Genomic DNA, 17368 nt, shown 5'->3' on the forward strand with positions numbered 1-17368 from the left:
ATATACATATACAGAATATCCCGATACTAACGTCGTTCTCTTTTGTCTAAGATTATATCTTACACTTAAAAGATACTTAAACCGATACTCATAGTCTAGATTTACATATAAATAAAATTCATCTTCAGATATTCCATGGCCAATGAAATCTGTACATCTTACTTATATATATATAAGTCTAGACTATGAATACTGACTTTAGTTTCGTTATCAAGATTTTCTCTTTCTCGGTAAATTTTTTTGTACATTAAATACACTTCTAACTCGGGCTTGCCAAGACTTCGCCTTAAATATCTCATAATTTATAAAAATGATATTATGAAGAAAAGATCTGCTTTAACATAAATAAAAACTTTTATGGTCAAAAAGAGCGGCGTTGTTAGCGGGAGAAGTATTTGTTTAAGGCTCCTTTGATGTTAACTAACTCTAGCTTACTCCGCATGCTGCTGCGAGCTGTTTTTCGAAAACTCTCGCGAGATCATCCAAGGGTCTCCGCAATAGGAAGGAGAGGATCGGGAAGAAACAAGATGAATGTACATGTGATTCTGTGATTAAAAAAAAAAGAAAGAGACAGAGACGACGGGAGGGAGAACAGAGAAAGAGAAAAACGAGGGAGATAGGATGGGGATGAGGAGAGTATAAAGCTGCTAAATTTTTGTGTACGTGCTTAACTATCCCTACGTACGTAAACTAAATCTATTTTTGGCAATGTTGTTTAGGTATACGACACATTAAATATTACGATACCATGAGTAGATGCACTGGCCATAGTATTATGCGCTATGTAAGCTCGCTTAACACCCGTTCCTTGACACTTTATCTGTACAATTCTGAAGAGAAATGGCGGAGACCCCGGCTCACTACGTTTTTGTTACTTCATTATCCGACAAACGGATCGAGAAAGAAAATGAGAACCTACATGTTCCGTACGTATGATCGAGTCGAGATGTATGATTTGAATTATTTAAACCATAGCCTCTATAATACAATTGTTTTCGCTATTTCATACATCTCGTCAATTAAGGACTAAATTAAATTTTTATCCAGATCCATCTCAACTTGCATGAAAAATAAATTTACCATAAATGACTTACTATAAATGACTGTGAATGTACATGGGAGGTAGATAGAGGACCCTACGGTTTCTGTTGCTCTAGAGCAAAGCCTCTCTCCATTCCGACCCTAAACCGACTACGCAGCAGCAGCGGAGCTATAAAATTCATTACTTTTTAACGTATCCGGCATATGAGTAAACTGTATCTAAGTATTACTTTCTTAAGTTCTCGCATGTTTCTCGTTCATCGTCGAAATTAGATAGAAGGGGAGAGAAAAAAAAAGAACGCGTATCCGTACATGATAACGACGACGACGACGACGACGATATATTATACGCCACGTATATCGTATACGTTTTTTATTGCTTTCGGGGAGTCGTAGCTTATGGTACGATACAAATGTACACAAGCATGGCCCGAGATTAAGTACATGTCTTTGCGAAAAATGAGAAATTTGCAAATATCAATCGTCTTCGTGCAATTACAACAGTCTTAATTCGGTACACGTCTACAGATCTGTAATTTAAGGCTCCGCAAGTGTCCTCTCTACGCAATGGAGGCGAAAGAACATTTTTGCGACGTTAGATGGTAATTTTTTATTTTGCTATTGTATTATACTCCGAATCGTTCTACCGCGTTAATTATTCTCTATATCCCTTATTGTCAAACCGCATAAATCTCTCGTCGTTGAAACCTTGCGTACGAAATGAACGTTATATCAAGTCACAGTGTAGTTAAAATAAAGCAATTAATACAATTTATTTATCGATTTTTTTTCTTATCCCATTAAATCAATTGAAATAGTTAATAATTAATTCTGTTCATATCGGATTTCTGTTTTTGAATAAACATGCGATTTGTTAACAAAAATATATTAACAGCTGCGTTCAGCAAACTCATCAGTTGGACAGTGTTATTAGATTTTACGTTGAATGACCAACCTGGAGCGTCATTCAGCGGAAAATCTAGTAACGTTGCCCAACTGTCGAGTCTGCTGAACAGGGCCAATGATTCCTTTATGTAACTAGAAATAAAATTGCTAATTTTATTATCGTTTTGATACTTTTGAAATTAATATATTAATCAGCACGCGAGGATCATCAATTGAAGTAATTTTAAATTATTATTAAAAAATAATAAAGAAAATAAAGTATAACTAACAAAATTATATTACAAAAAATGAATATTAACATTTAAGATATAAAATTATACTCAATTACTCATTCATATTAAATTACTTAAAAATTGATCGCGGTATTCTTTATCTTGTTAGTATTACAAAGCGTTTTAAAATAAAAGATTTAATATTTAAAAATTTAAAATTCATTGTGCAACGTACATGCTCACTCATGCAAAATAAAAAAAAGGTTTAAAATTTGGAACGTAACGCGTACGAGTGTCGAAATCAAATGGTGTTGTCGATACGTTACTGGAGAAACCGTCGTCGTCGCCGTTAAGATCACCGATCGAGAGCTATCCATGTAGAAAATGGAGTAACAAAATGGATGACGACAACGACGAGCAGTTCCGAGCGGCACCACGACTGGATCCGCGGTACGTCTATGTACAACGGGCGAGCGTACAAAATTTTGTATAAAAATATCTTCTCATGTATTTCCATGTGTGTCTTATGCTTGCCGGTGTCTCGTGTATGTATGTACGTATGCATACTCATGCGTATATATGCGCGCACGCGCGCATTTACGTGTACGTGTATATATGTACATCTTGAATAATTAATACTGCGTTATTAATATCATCTCGTTCCATCGCGCGCGCTATGCCGTGGCGCAAATTCAATAGTTCTCTTCCGAAGACGGAGCGTCGTCGCAATCCCCAGTGCAAATCATTCCCTGGGTAAAAGCATTCGGGGGTAGGACGTTAGGCGTCCCACCGCTGTCTGCCGGGTAGGACGCAGGTGTCCATTCCGAAGTAAACGTCATTGTACGAACTACGCTGTCTAGAGAGCTCTTGTTAAAGCATACCTAGGCGCGAAGCTCAGCCGGATTGTTCTCAGTGCGTCTCCTCTGACAGCGAGGTCGCCACCAGATTTAGAGGAACGTCGGAGACATTTTCCTCGTCGCCCTCCTCGGTCTCGACGGATACGTGTCGTTCCACGCGCTCCTCGACTTTCACGTGCTGCTGCAATTTCAACGAGCCTTGTGAGTCTTCTAAACAACGGGGAAATTAAGTAATAAAATAAAGAACAATTTTACGGTGTCTGACAAATCTTCCGATCTCCTCAGCTAATCCTAAATATGGCGTTAAATTTAAACCAATCTAGATACATGTACAATATACGATCTCGTACGGTAATAATTAGCTTACGTGAAGCATGTAACTAGACAAGGGGTTTGTGTAAGCAGCGGGCGCTGGATGGCCGCAGGGTATGCGTGCAGGCGCGTATCCTGCCATCATCAGGTGAGGCTGGATCTGCCGTCGAAGAGCCACCAACATGTCTGCACTCTCGGCATCCATTTGTTCTGTTGTTGATTGAGACGCCAAGATCCCATCTCCTTTTTCTGAAAACATTATCAATTTTTAGAATGGATCAAGTTCATTCACAATATAACAAAACTCGTTGTTCATAGAAATTATTAAAGACCTTCGAAGTTTTTAAATTAAGCAATTTACGATTAAATGTTATAACAAAGTTATCTTACCTAATTTTATTTCATCTATTACCATGTGTAATTTATACAAAACTGTTTAATTTAAATAAATATCTAATAATGACGAGGGAGGAAGATAATTGATGGAAAAAGTTACGGTTAATTTTGAAAATATATCTATTAAAATATTAATTAAAAGTGGAAAAATTCGAAGAAAAAAGTTATTTGAGCTTACTTCTATGCCTGGTTGGCTTCTCGCCTTTGGGTCTACGTCTGCGCGTGTGTATGGTATCCCTTCGCATAGTAACTGGACGATTAACACCGTGCAGCTTGTAGTACAACCCACAAGCGTTGCACACCATCTCGCCTTTCATGTTTCTTCTCCAAATAGTGGTTGTCATGGTGCCACAATTTGTACAGGACATGTCGACCTTCTTCGCTACGTTGCCACCTTGTTGCTCGAATTGTTGCTTCGGATCATCCATCTGAGGTTAAATCAATTGATAACGTAACACGTAACAATGAGTAATATTCTTACAAACAGCAAACTGATCGCATGGGACGACTTACCTTGCTCTTTATCTTGTTCGACCACGTGGTAAAATCGTATGCTTGTTCCTCATTGTTGTGTTCTTGTTGGTAATTGGCGACAACGTCCGGGCTCGCTGGAGCCTTGCTCGGATAACTCTGCTTCCTACGGCCCTTTGTCGTTGTCGCAGTTTCCTTACGACCGATGCTGGCAGGGCTAGATGGATTACTATCTACCGAGGCACTCTATAGCAAACGAATGCATCTTTATATGTAACTTTTATAATTGCGAAATAAGATTTACAAATATTTCTTTTATGATAACTGATTTACTCTATAATGACCCAAGCTAATAATAAAAGAAATCAATTTCTCATATACAATAAAATCGACACTTTCCAATATAACTTGAGTATAGTATAAATTAATTAAAATAAATATTATTGCAATATTTCTGAGAATATTAGTTTGATAATTTTTATATTTTTTTCTAGTTAAGTGAACTGACTTTATTGCACGTGCGAATAGCTTCAACGTGCAAAATCCTCAGGAACATTTATCTATTGTATTCCAGTTGAAATACCAAATGATTTTTAAAAGAACATGCAGGTGTAACCTTGGGATTTACAGAAAAGCGTCCATCTGTTATCAGAACAAAGAGATGATGCCATAGAAAGAGTACAATACTAGGCATCTTATCGTTGATCCGTCGAAAAGGAAGCATTTACTGCCAAGATCTCGAGATGAAAGATACCAAACGTAGGCAATGCATGTGTGTGTGTTTTTTTTTTATCAACATAAGTTGCCAATATAATTAAGTAACCAAAATATCATTGAAAATCATAAAATAGTAAATAATTTCTTACTTAGCAAGATTAAAAAGATTTACTATTTACCCTTTGAATAAAAAATATTAATATTAAAAAAATATATATATTAACATATATTTATATATATCTCACATTTTTATAAAATATTTCTTAACGTTGAAAAAATTATTATTAATGTTCAGAGAGAATTCTTGTTTTCAATGCTATTCAGAAAGAGACACTCCAAGTAACAACAAGGAAAAGAATTTTAACTTTAAGAATTTTAACTTGGCATGTGTGTATTAAAACATTGTAAAGTTGTACCATTCTTGTTCCAGATTTCACTTTAATATTGTTAGCACAGAGAATGCGAACAAGATTCTAAAGAAATTCCTAGTTATCTATTATTTGCCGATTTCTACCTGGACTGCATATGTCCTGAATAGAGAGACCCTAAAAGGATTTTCTGATTACACCGGTCACAGACCGGTGGCCCGAAGCTTTTCTGTTACTATACCTGTCCGACCTTTCCTCTATATTTACATTGTTCGCACAGATGTCCGCGTTTGGCAAGGCATTTCCAAGAAATGCTCGTTCTGCCTATTTGGAATCAGGTATGATAGTATCGGTACGCACGAACGAGATTATGGGAATGATTTACAAAAATGATACATATTTGCAAATTTCTGCTTGTTACATTTTTATGAAGATATCTTTCGCATAGTTTCGCAAGTTTTTCATCATTTTTTTACTCACCTTATTCTCTAAAGTTGCTATATTGGTACGATTACCCAGCACAGGGAAATCGGTTAGCGTACGCTCGATGGTCGTTCCTTGGGTATCCCTGTAGAATCTAATTTGCGAAGATATTTTTTCGGAATCGACGGCGGTGATACCAATCTGCCTGTTATTGATTAAAGAGCGTAACAGATTGGTCGCTTCGCCAGGGTATCCATTATTCACCTTGTCACCGTTCGTTCGCGTAATTTCCAAGCTTCTATTGCTGCATTAACAAGTATAAATGGACAAATTATACATAAAATTATATAAATTAATTATTATACATGCTGCCTAGCAATTTGCGATATGCATCACTGGTCGAATTCATGATTTATGAGTGCGTGCATGTATTATACATGTGAACGGAACAAATTTTATGCAAAATAATCATTTTATGATGATGCCACCTCGGCACAATTTTACCACCAGATTTATCAATAATCCATGATAAAGCAACGTAATCAGTTTTAAAACAGACATATAATTAATACAAATCGGAATAGCAAAACTAAATTATTACAAGTAGCTATAATAAAATCTATATACTTTAACAAATAATAAAAATTAGATTATACACTTTGCGTGAGAACAACTTGAATTGTTACAGACAACAATATAAAAAAATATATGTACAATATAAAACTGCTAGATGGTAAATATTAAAAATGAGGAGTTTATATTAACCTTTTTGGTATTAATTGAGGATCAAAGTATAACGTTCCTCTTATCAACGTTTGCTTTAGATATTGTATTTGCTCGGCTAGTTATATGCAGTTATATGGAACAAGCAAATATTTGCTGACAAACAAATCCGGTTTACTCACTTGGCTAGAACTTGCCACAGCTTTGTCGTTTCTTGATCGATGTTGGTATCGGAATAATTGCTCTCCGGAGTGTCCATTCGATTAACTGGACTGCAATTCGCTGTGTTGGGCTCGGAACCGTCGTAGTTACTCTCCAGTTTAATCCTCTTACTGACGGTCATATCGTAACCATTCTCTTCGCTCTCGATTTCCTGCTCATCGCGATCTTCAATCTCTAACCGTTCGGGATCGGAACTATTATTGGAACACGTGTCGTCCTCTGGCTCGCACTTAATATTATCATGTTCTGGCATATCCCTGCTTTGCAACTCTAGATGATGCGTTTGAGTTTGAGGTATTATGTTTTGATTAATGCTGGCCGGCTCGGAGTTAGGCTCCTCATTGAACAGTGTTTTATTCAACTCGAGGAACGATTGCAGAGGGCCCTCGCCCGCTACTTTGGCAGTGGAGAAAGACTCTTTCTACAAAGGAACAAGCAAGACACACGAATATCATCCCTGTCTACCTGATGCCGACTTATCCTAATAGATTCAACTGAATAAAGCGAAAATGCAACGCATGAGACTGATCTAATTAGTTTTTTTTCCAAGTAATTGGAAATCTACAATACCTGTTCGTCAGAAGACGACAGTTGCTTGGCATAATCCAGGTACTGTTTGAGTAAGATATCAGACTTTTGCGACACTTCGCGGAAGTTGTGCAGCACGTCCAATTTATATACACATCGGTGGCAGATGATGGGTGGTAAGGAATCGTCATCTTTTACCTAGCAAAAATACGCCATGTATCATGAATAATGTCCCGTGTAATATTTATAAAATTAATCGTTGCATATTTGGTTTAAAATTCTAAGATTTTCTGTAACAGCGAGCGTGCGATGTCTTTATAAGAATTCATTGACGTCTCGTGCTAGGTGAGCCTGATTTAAATAAATTCTTCGACCGTTCAATTAAATCTCGTAGCAACAATTTTAGAGACATAAGAATCTGATGCGGATCTCCGCAGATTTCATAGAAACCAAATATCAAATTGAAAATATCATGTTAACGTTGATTAGAGCTCCGAATTTTTGCTTATGTAAGAATTTCGTGCATCGTGATGAACCTCGCGGTCACGTAAGGCTAGAAAATTGGTGCGCTTGCAAGCACGAGAGAGAGCACGCCGCGCGCTTGCAATTCACCTCGGTCCATGATCGACGCCTCCGGTGAATCGGAATAGCGTTATAGGCGAACAGCGCGGATAACGTACGGTATGACAACGGAATCCGCGTGTGAAACCTGATAACAGGCCGCCCAAATAAGGAGTCGCGGCTTCCCCCCTCTACGCTCGCGCGGCCGTAGTTCCGCTTCGCGTTCGCGCGGGGCTTATCACTGCCATTTTAAATGCCGCTGCTGCTCGTCGGCTTATCTCGCAGATACATCTCTTGCCAAACTTTCTCCCGTGGCACGCGCACATACACACGCTCGCGGTGACGCGATCGCGAGCGCGAGGGCGAGCGGGCCCGAGAGAGATGGCGAGAAGGAGCGACTGACTGAGTCGCGCGGCAGAGCGCGCGAGAGCGCCTCTAAGCGGACGAGCGAGCGAGCGAGCGAGCGAGAGAGAGAAAGAAAGAAAGCGCGACGACTGCGGGAACGACGCAGACAGAGAGACGCATACACGGCCGCCGCGAGTGGCACAGATGGTCGCGTCCGATAAAACGCGAGCGATCGCAAACCGCGACACTTACCGCGATTGACAGGCACGTCAGTATCTTTTCGGCGAAGTTCCGCTGAGTGCCCTCCTCCTCGAATATGGAACACTTGACACCATCCGGGGATAAACAAAGGCGACACAGCTCGTAGAACTTTTGCGGTACATCGAACATAATTGCGAGCTCCGGCTTGCCTGCGGCCCACGTAAAGCGCGAGTCATCAAGAGACGTGCACTATCCAGCGGCCGAAGTGCGATCTTTCTCCACTGCCACTGCTCGCGTTTTCAGCACCGAAGATGGCTTTTACGCGGATCACTTATCACAGTCACCGCCGCGGCTCATTGTCAGCGGCACAGTACACGCACCGTCCTGTATCACCGAACGCACGTAGACGGCGAATCCGGGCGCGACGCGCGAGCGCGCCATCTGCCGTTCCCTTCCCGAAACTCGGGTAGCACCTGCCCGCGCCTCTCCGTTGATCCGATTGCGGGTGGCGCGTTTCTGTATAATTGTGTATCGGAATTGTTTCTTGCCTCTCCGTTGATTTAATAAAATAATATGAATTCTTCGAAAAACTTTAATCAGAGACACTTGAAACCAAACTGAACAAGATGGATGGTAATCCTATTAGTTACGGTATATCCTTCCGTTTCGAAACATTAAATGAGAACAACACCTTGTAGCGTTTGAAAAACTGCAAGCACCATGTGGCACTTCAGTGCCATAAAGTTGCATCGTACACGAGATCTAGGAAATTAGTGGAAACGCTGCATGCTGCACTTCTAGTGACTTCCTAGCTGATTAATCATTTCACCCGTGATATTCAACCAATAAAGTATTATATACAAATTCATTAAAATAGATGGTAATTATGTACTTTAACGGACCCAGCCCCGATGACCTTGACCTTGATATATGTTGTCAAGGTCACCCTCCTGAGTGACCTTGAAGAAGTTTTAGCCGTCGCTCGTTGTTTGTTAAAAAGTTATAAACAAAGAAAGTTTAATGATTTCGCGCGAATTTTTAGCTGTCCACGTGAAGCAAGGACTTGAGTTTGACATATATTACGAAGGTCACCTTCCCGAATAACCCGCACTAGGTTTTAGTCGTCGATCGTTGTTTGTTAAAAAGTTATTAATAAAAATGTTTAATGAATAAAGCATAATTTTACGATACCATATACGTTTACGAAAGAGTATATTTGATGGAATTTTAGCTTTAAATCCGCCGGACTCCGTGGCGTGTACCAGGTGATCAAAATCTGCACGGTGAAATCTGTTACACTGGCCCCGGCGGGGGGGGGGGAGGGGCAAAGCCCCTCCCCCCCGCCCTCCCGCGAAGCGGGCTGAAAACGAGCGTATGTGTCCGGGGCTCCAGTTTCGGAAAATATAACCTAACCAGGTTAGGTTAGGTTAGGTTAAATTAAAGCAGAGAATACTTTGTATTTAACTGTGTGTGCTTTTCGTTAAAGTGAAGAATACTTTGTACTTATATTAAAAGAAACTATTCTATACATTAACAATTCACTGCTTTAAATGACTTTCCTTTCTTCGTTCATATACATATTCGTCGTTTATATCTTTCAATATTCAATATTCTTTCAAAATAACTACTATATTTTCGAAATTTCTTTTGCTAATAACTTTTTCATAAACAACGATCGACGACTAAAACCTAGCGCGGGTTATTCGGGAAGGTAACCTTTGTAATATATGTCAGTATCATGTTCTTGCTTCACGTAGCAGCTAAAAATTCGCGCGAAATCATTAAACTTTCTTTGTTTATAACTTTTTAACAGACAACGAGCGACGGCTAAAACTACTTCAAGGTCACTCAGGAGGGTGACAATATACGTCAAGGTCAAGGTCATCGGGGCTGGGTCCGTTAAAGTACATAATTACCAAATAGATTTTAACGCAGCTTGTTTTTTTTTTAAATATTCCCGCACAAAAATTTTCGCTTCTCAAATATTTCTCTTTACGATAAACAATAAACAGAATAAACTTTGAAAAATGTTATATAAAACACGCGTTATAATTGAGCGCAATGTATCCGATACAATTACGTGTCAATTTACATCTGAAGAAACAGGTTCTCTATCGTACGTCATTTTACCAGGAATCCATTACGCGAAGTGAGTAGTAGCTGAATCTATTAATAATGAGGATGACTAATAGGAGATTACCTATCTACGTCTGGATCATATCAGAGCAGAAAGAAGACTGGAATCATGGCACCTCAACGTCGGCAATCTAGTGACTCTCGTAGAATTCTTGAGCAGCGCCATTCAAGTTTCTTCCGTGGAAATACGTATCCAGATTCACTGCGCTATCGATAAAACAATTGGTGTCCGTGCTACAACTCAAAAATTGGACACTAACAAGGGAACTAACACAACTGTCCCTCACCGATTTTTATGGGCTTTGGATATGTGTAGAGCATCGAAGAATATTAGACCCCTATTTTTTTTAGCTGCGTATCTCAACGTTTAGGGTTGAAACAGCCCCTCGAAGATAATGAATTTTTTCATTTTTAGCGAATATCTTTGAAAATATAAGATATATGAAAAAATGTTTTATACAAAAGTTTTATAGTATTTTATACTCTTTACAACGGTGTATTCACATTTTTCGAAAATGTCAAATTTTTTAATTTACCCCTATCTTCGAGGGGCTGTTTCAACCCCTAAACGTTGAGATACGCAGCTAAAAAAAATAGGGGTCTAATATTTTTCGATGCTCTACACATATCCAAAGCCCATCAAAATCGGTGAGGGACAGTTGTGTTAGTTCCCTTGTAAGTGGATTGCGATGTAAAGATGAATTACGAATATCCATTCTAACGCACCAGCCAATGTATCTAAAAGTTTCAAGTTAGAATATTACATCTTAAAGTAAAACGTATTTTTATAATATTTGCAACTTTTGCAGGCACTTCTTTTTGTTTGATATAATTATTACAAGCAGACATTTAATCTGATTTGACAATGCTGATATATCGACGATATTGATTGTGAAGAACGTTTTTAATAAAAACATTTAATATCATTTTAATATCATTCAGTAATGCAAAAAGAAGTGTCCAGTAAACAGCTGGGGAATGTTGACAAAAAGATACACATAAATATATGAACAATATATGTACACAAACGTACGTATTTTAAATTTACTATCTTTATATAAATCTCTTTCTCTCATCTATATAATATGTACAGAAATATACAAACGTTATTGCATCATTAGTGGATGCACTGTATAGAAAGAGGAAGGAGTAAATTATAATAGTTTCTTGACTTCGTTATTTTTGACAAAAGATTCTCATTTTCTCACGTATAAAGTCTCTTGATGGCTATTGTATTGAATTTTTACCATAAATATTTATTCTGTTTTCCTTGCAACTTTTGATTTCTTTTCTCAAATCGTTGCACGAAATTCGTATAATCGCATATATATATTGTCTTGTCATATAATTTGGATATAGATACCATGCTATAAAAAAAAAGTAAAAATTCGGAAACAACTATTTTACAACGGCTTACTTCATATAAAGTTATGTACATTCGAGGCAAGTAATAAAGTGAAGTAAACCATTGTAAAAACTGACTGTTCGGCATCTTAATGAATTCCAGATCTTCATCCGGAATACTTCTTTTGTCAAAAGCACATTCAACATTTCCATAATCGATCATTCAAATAATACAAAGTAGTTTAAGTTTAAATTATAATTCCCCGAACTGATGTGATTAGAGCTGAAAAATTAGATAGATCATTAGATCATGTATCTAAGATCCGGTATCTGTAATTTTTACGTATAAGAACACTAAAAAATGTTTTTGCATTTTATATACAATCCAGTAAACTAAATTTTTCTTAACATATCCGATATTATTTCCACGCATAATTTATCAACTAGGCCAGCTCTAAACTTATCAGTTCCAAATGATTTCTTTTCATCAACTAATGATTTTTCTACCTGCGAAGAGAAAGATAGCCGAAGGAGAAAATATATTTTTCTTTACGATTTGGCATCGATTCGTTGACTGAAACGTTGAGAGTATCCCAAAATATTAGTCTATCGTTGCTTGGCTGTAACACCTTAGCCAACATTTATAAAGCGAAATCTATATCATAATTCGCTCCTTATGGGTTTTTGCTTAATATCAGTTGGCATACGTGTAGTATTCTGAGATTCCTGACGCCATATCTTATCACCCGTGTCTAACGACCTAGTAACACTGTAATATTTACGAAACTTTCTTCTAATCAGTTGCACTTTTCTTCGATCTTTGCCCAGATCAACGGTAGACCCCAAAATAAAATGAATGTCCTTGATATGTTCTAATTTTAGAAGAATTATCTTGCGCTTATTGCGCGTGATTTTTTTATTTAAGAAGCTTGAATGTCGCCTCAACTTCCTGTAATCCCGCAGGAGTTGTTCGATAATATCTAAGCACAGCCATCGAGTCCTGGCAATACATTTATCTGGCGATTCACCGGTGCCTGCCTGACACACATTGATCAGAGCCTCCACGTGGGAATCACCGTCCAAGTTTGCCAGCACGAAATTCAGCAGGTTTGGAATAGTAATAGGAACAGAAAATGGGAATACAGTACTGTCCTCTTTCCTAAAATTTCACAAACATTATGTTGAAATGACGTTTTTCCATCTCCTATATGAATCCAAAAATTATCATTCTCATAATTAAAAAAAGAGGAAAGACATGTTTCGAAATGACATTTAAAGAAGTTTCATGAGTATAAAAAATGTTTGACGCAACTATCGTACCTCCGCGCGGGAAAAAATAAGATGGACGGAAAGCGATTCATGTTATATTCCCAGGGTAAATCGTTGTTATCTCCATCAATTCTTACAAAAATGAGGTGGTCCATGTTGGCTAAATAATACGCTACTGTTAAGTATACGTACGATATAGCGCCACAAAATCCGCAATAAGGAGAATGGTACATTACAACGACGTCCTGTGACAAAAAATTCTAGTTATACATATAAAACTTCTGATATACAGGGTGTTTCCTAAGTAAGTAGACAAACTTAAGGAGGATATTCCTTGGCTTATTTTAAGAAGAAAAGGTCATATAAACATATGTCCTAAACTGCTTTGTTTTCCAAAAAAAGTACAGCACTGCAGTATCATGGCTGCAGGTGGACATTTTCAGCAGTTACTGTGATGTTATTATTTTTCTTTTTAGTTACTATTTTCTTTTTCGTTATAATTTTTCTTTTTGGTTACTATTGTTTTTCATTTGTTTCATTTGCAATAACACAAACTGTTCTATAATAAACGAAAAGTGAACGAAAACAGTGATGTACTTTTTTTGGAAAACAAAGCAGTTTAGGACATATGTTTATATGACCTTTTCTTCTTAAAATAAGCCAAGGAATATCCTCCTTAAGTTTGTCTACTTACTTAGGAAACACTCTGTATATAGGAGGTACATACTTTTTATCATATGAATGATAAAAACGTGATAATTCCTTATAAACTCATATCCATGAATCCAAATTGTGATTTGAAAATTAATATATCCGTTGATATTATTTATTCTATATAGTAATATTTTATTAACTAAAAGATAACAATCTTGCGTCTCGAATGCAAGGCTAACCTTAGACGGATCTAAGATCGTGTCCAAAAATGTTTCCGCCTTCAGTTCTGGTACGCGAATTTTCGGACTCGAGTCTACATTACTGCGGTTCTCCTCGTTAGGCGACTTCTGCGTTTTGTAATGTTGGGAGTTGTCCGAGCGCAGTGTTCGCTCCAGCAGACCTTGCGTATAGTTGTTTATGAAATCGACAAGAGCGTACTCGCTGAAATCACGATGCATAATGTATTGACTTTCCAGCTAAAACATAAAAAGAAAAATGTGAAACGTCATGAAAGAAATGAACCGCGTTATAAATATATAAAAATAGGAAAAGTAACTTTTCCGTTTTTACATTTTGAACAATTGTCCGAGCCAATGACGCAAGGCATGCTTGATTATCTCATATTAAAATGGTAATTGTTAAAATGTTTCTTATTGTCTCAGAGCTTACTGCAGCGTCCAAGATGACAACGGTGGTTTTATTCCTCCGTTTAAACAGATCGATCCCAAGACGTTCAGCAAAGTGGAAATAACGCAAACTGTCAATGGCTATCAAAGCTAGCGTCTTGTTGGTCTTGCAAACCGACTCTTTCAAGCTGATGTTAAATTGTCTCGGAGAATCTCGCGGGAACAACGATGAATGATAATCGTTCCCAGCTAGCCATCTTCTGCAATGTTCTCTCAAGAAGTCTCTCCTTACCATACTCGCGGATCGTGGATCATTCTTTCCTTTCAATAATGATGTTTGCCTCGCATCTACTACATGAACCCTTGAAACAACACAGTTTATTATTATGTGAATCGTTATCAAATAGCTAATCTAAATAGATAATCGCGTGTTCCTATCCGATTTATATTGACAATCATGTATGGGAAGTTTCAATTCATGTTCGGATTAAATTACCTTTGCAATTTTGACTCGTCTCGTACTCTCACATATCTTTTGTTAGAATTATATATTTGTTGCCCGCATTTTCCAACGGGCATAGTAAATATGTCAATATTTTTGCAAACGCTGTCAAATTGTCTAGAAACAGTCACACAGATCTCCTTCTCTAACGGATTCATCATCTTCGTCTTGCATAAGGAACACTTGTTCATTGCTACATTTGCGCAACAACTCTCGTTGATCCATTGTTGAATCGATATACTGGTAACTGATTCCTTCTCACGTTCAATGTGAGATCTGTTCTCGTTTAAGAGGTCGGCGCATTCCTGATTCTTAGAAAAATGCCGGTCCACTGCCGTGTGTCGTTTCGCCTCCAGATGCGCGACTATATCTTTCACTAACACATTGTCTGCACAGTTGTAATATTGCAGGCCAATTTCTCTTACCTTAGAAAAGCAAAAAAAATCAGAAGTAATCTCAGAAAGAAGAAGTCTTTTCATTAAAACCTTACTCTTACATGTAACTTACATGTAAACCGACAATATCAAAAAATTGCAATATATACTACTACGTACTAGGTTATAAATATAATTTTCCACGTGGAAAGGATTTCGCGGTGTGAAGAGAAATAAGACCGGCCCCTCGCGTAAATACGGTGCAAGAGTGAGCGCTTTGACACCGGGCGGCTGTAGCCAGAGGGACGGTTGATGGATAGAACTGCTGATCCAATTAAGTATGTTCTCCGACGTCCACTCGTCTTCCGGATAATTCTACATCATTTTTTAACGCTATTGTATCACAGAAAGTTAGGTGGATTCGCGTGCTATACACTTACTAAGGATTCATTCCACATATGCAAGCTCGCCGATGGAAATTTGTAAATCCCATAGTGCGATTCGCTGGACGACGCGCTGGTCACTATGGCAAATACCAATTCTCTATTAGGATCTCTTTCCAGCGATCGTATCGCGGCCTTGTAGAACTCCCTGTATCCAGGAGTTCTATCCAGCCGTGTAAAATTAAAATATCCTACGACTACTGCCTGCAAGTTATCACTGAATTAATCAACGAGATAATTAGCTAGTGGCCTGTAGTATACACAATTATATTGTATTTTTTACAGAACTTATTTTACACAAACTAAATAATAATAATATAAAATTTTATCAAATCACAATTAATAACGCAATTCCACCAATAGAAAGAACAAGTATAAAACACAAAAAGAAAAGATTTTTATTTAACAAACTACGTCATAACTAATTGCACGTAGAAAATAAAAACTTTCCTTCAATTGGTTGTTCTCTTTTTAAATTTTCTCTTTACACTTACGTCATATGCAATTAACAATTCCATCAATTGTTCTTTATGTGTTATTCTGATAATGGGATTCATGAGCGCATCCAAAAAACGGATCATGTACGGCGCAGTGCGAATTCCTCTGTAATTAATACCAGAATCTCTGGCTGGATATAACATTAACACTGGATAACCATGGATTTTATTATACTGTGCTCTGCATTCTGAATCGGGATGCCAACAATTAATAGCTGCGAAAAATATCTGGCAACACAGAATGAACATTTAGTTTATGAAACACATAATAAAATCCATATAAAATTATAGATTAGATCTCTGTACCTGTGGATGATAGAACCGAGCGACACTTTCAAACTCATGTCGGAGCGCTTGACTCTCTGCATCCCAAGGAGCATAGTACATGACAAAACTGAAGTCAGCCTGTGTTACTCTTTCGATCATCGCGCCCAAATGACCCTTATAAAAATCTAGGACTACCGAGTTTTGATCAAAAAAGGGTTTTGCTATAGGTGGTCTGGAAACTTTAGGAGGCCTATAAAAAATTTGCAATGATGGGTAATTTGCATAAATTGATAATATGATAAATATAAAATGTCTATAATTTAGAAAGAATTTATACAAGTTTATATAATAATAATTTAAGCAGCCATAATAACTACTAGAATATTTATTTAAACTATCTTTTAACAAATTTTCCTAATATACTTATATAATCTATCTGTATACAATCTATACAATTCATAAAAATCTACATAAACCTAAATTATGCAATATAATTTATAAAAACGTTTAAATCAAAATTAAAAAAATCTGTCTAACTTAATTTGTATTCTAACCTATATAACCTAAAAAACTTACGAGCTATGCAGAGCAGCCAATGCAGTACAAGTTATCACGAGGAAAAAACAAATAATTTCATAGGAGAACATCTTGGCGGCTAATCGTTCTTCTATAGCCAGCCTGTCCTTGGCCACGTCGTTACTCGTCGGCTCGGACGTGGACGTTGACGTAGACGTGATCTGCCGCGATAGGTTATGAACATTTCTCGGCGTACTCGTCTCACGTTCCTCACTGGACATCCGTCCAGCCATCGCCTGTTCACCGGTAATCACTGCATCGCTGTTGCTCGCACTCTCCCTTCCCCCCCCCCCGCCTCGTTGTTTTATATCACTTATTAAATTACAAATGATCAACCGGGGATTCTTCACCCCGCACGATTTGCCACGACATATGTGATCTGTTCCTTGTAGCTGCA

At 37.6% G+C, this 17368-nt stretch overlaps 2 protein-coding genes across 3 annotated transcripts; both read right to left on the bottom strand.

The window, feature by feature from the left end:
- Positions 1–1625: 1625 nt before the first annotated feature.
- Positions 1626–8746, bottom strand: LOC105284152 (transcription factor stalky). 2 transcript variants are annotated; one of them, XM_011347468.3, is made up of 8 exons: positions 8335–8746; positions 7219–7374; positions 6609–7069; positions 5761–6007; positions 4238–4441; positions 3903–4152; positions 3384–3577; positions 1626–3194 (listed from the first exon to the last, which is right to left on the bottom strand). In XM_011347468.3, exons 1-8 carry the CDS (start codon positions 8470–8472, stop codon positions 3069–3071), a joined length of 1776 nt encoding a protein of 591 aa, XP_011345770.1. In that variant the 5' UTR covers positions 8473–8746; the 3' UTR covers positions 1626–3068. The 2 variants fall into 2 exon arrangements, with proteins under 2 accessions (XP_011345770.1, XP_011345762.1); XM_011347460.3 differs by having other exon boundaries at positions 1626–3197; positions 8335–8739.
- A 2676-nt stretch (positions 8747–11422) lies between these two features.
- LOC105284163 (thioredoxin domain-containing protein 11) lies at positions 11423–17308 on the bottom strand. Its single transcript, XM_011347482.3, has 10 exons — positions 16972–17308; positions 16435–16645; positions 16126–16356; positions 15629–15835; positions 15369–15563; positions 14809–15239; positions 14356–14674; positions 13926–14162; positions 13084–13277; positions 11423–12922 (listed from the first exon to the last, which is right to left on the bottom strand). The coding sequence occupies exons 1-10, from the start codon at positions 17202–17204 to the stop codon at positions 12424–12426; spliced, it is 2757 nt and encodes a 918-aa protein (XP_011345784.1). The 5' UTR covers positions 17205–17308; the 3' UTR covers positions 11423–12423.
- Between the last annotated feature and the right edge of the window lie 60 nt (positions 17309–17368).

This window comes from Ooceraea biroi, chromosome 4, assembly GCF_003672135.1.
Source record: "Ooceraea biroi isolate clonal line C1 chromosome 4, Obir_v5.4, whole genome shotgun sequence".
NCBI classification, from domain to species: domain Eukaryota; kingdom Metazoa; phylum Arthropoda; class Insecta; order Hymenoptera; family Formicidae; genus Ooceraea; species Ooceraea biroi.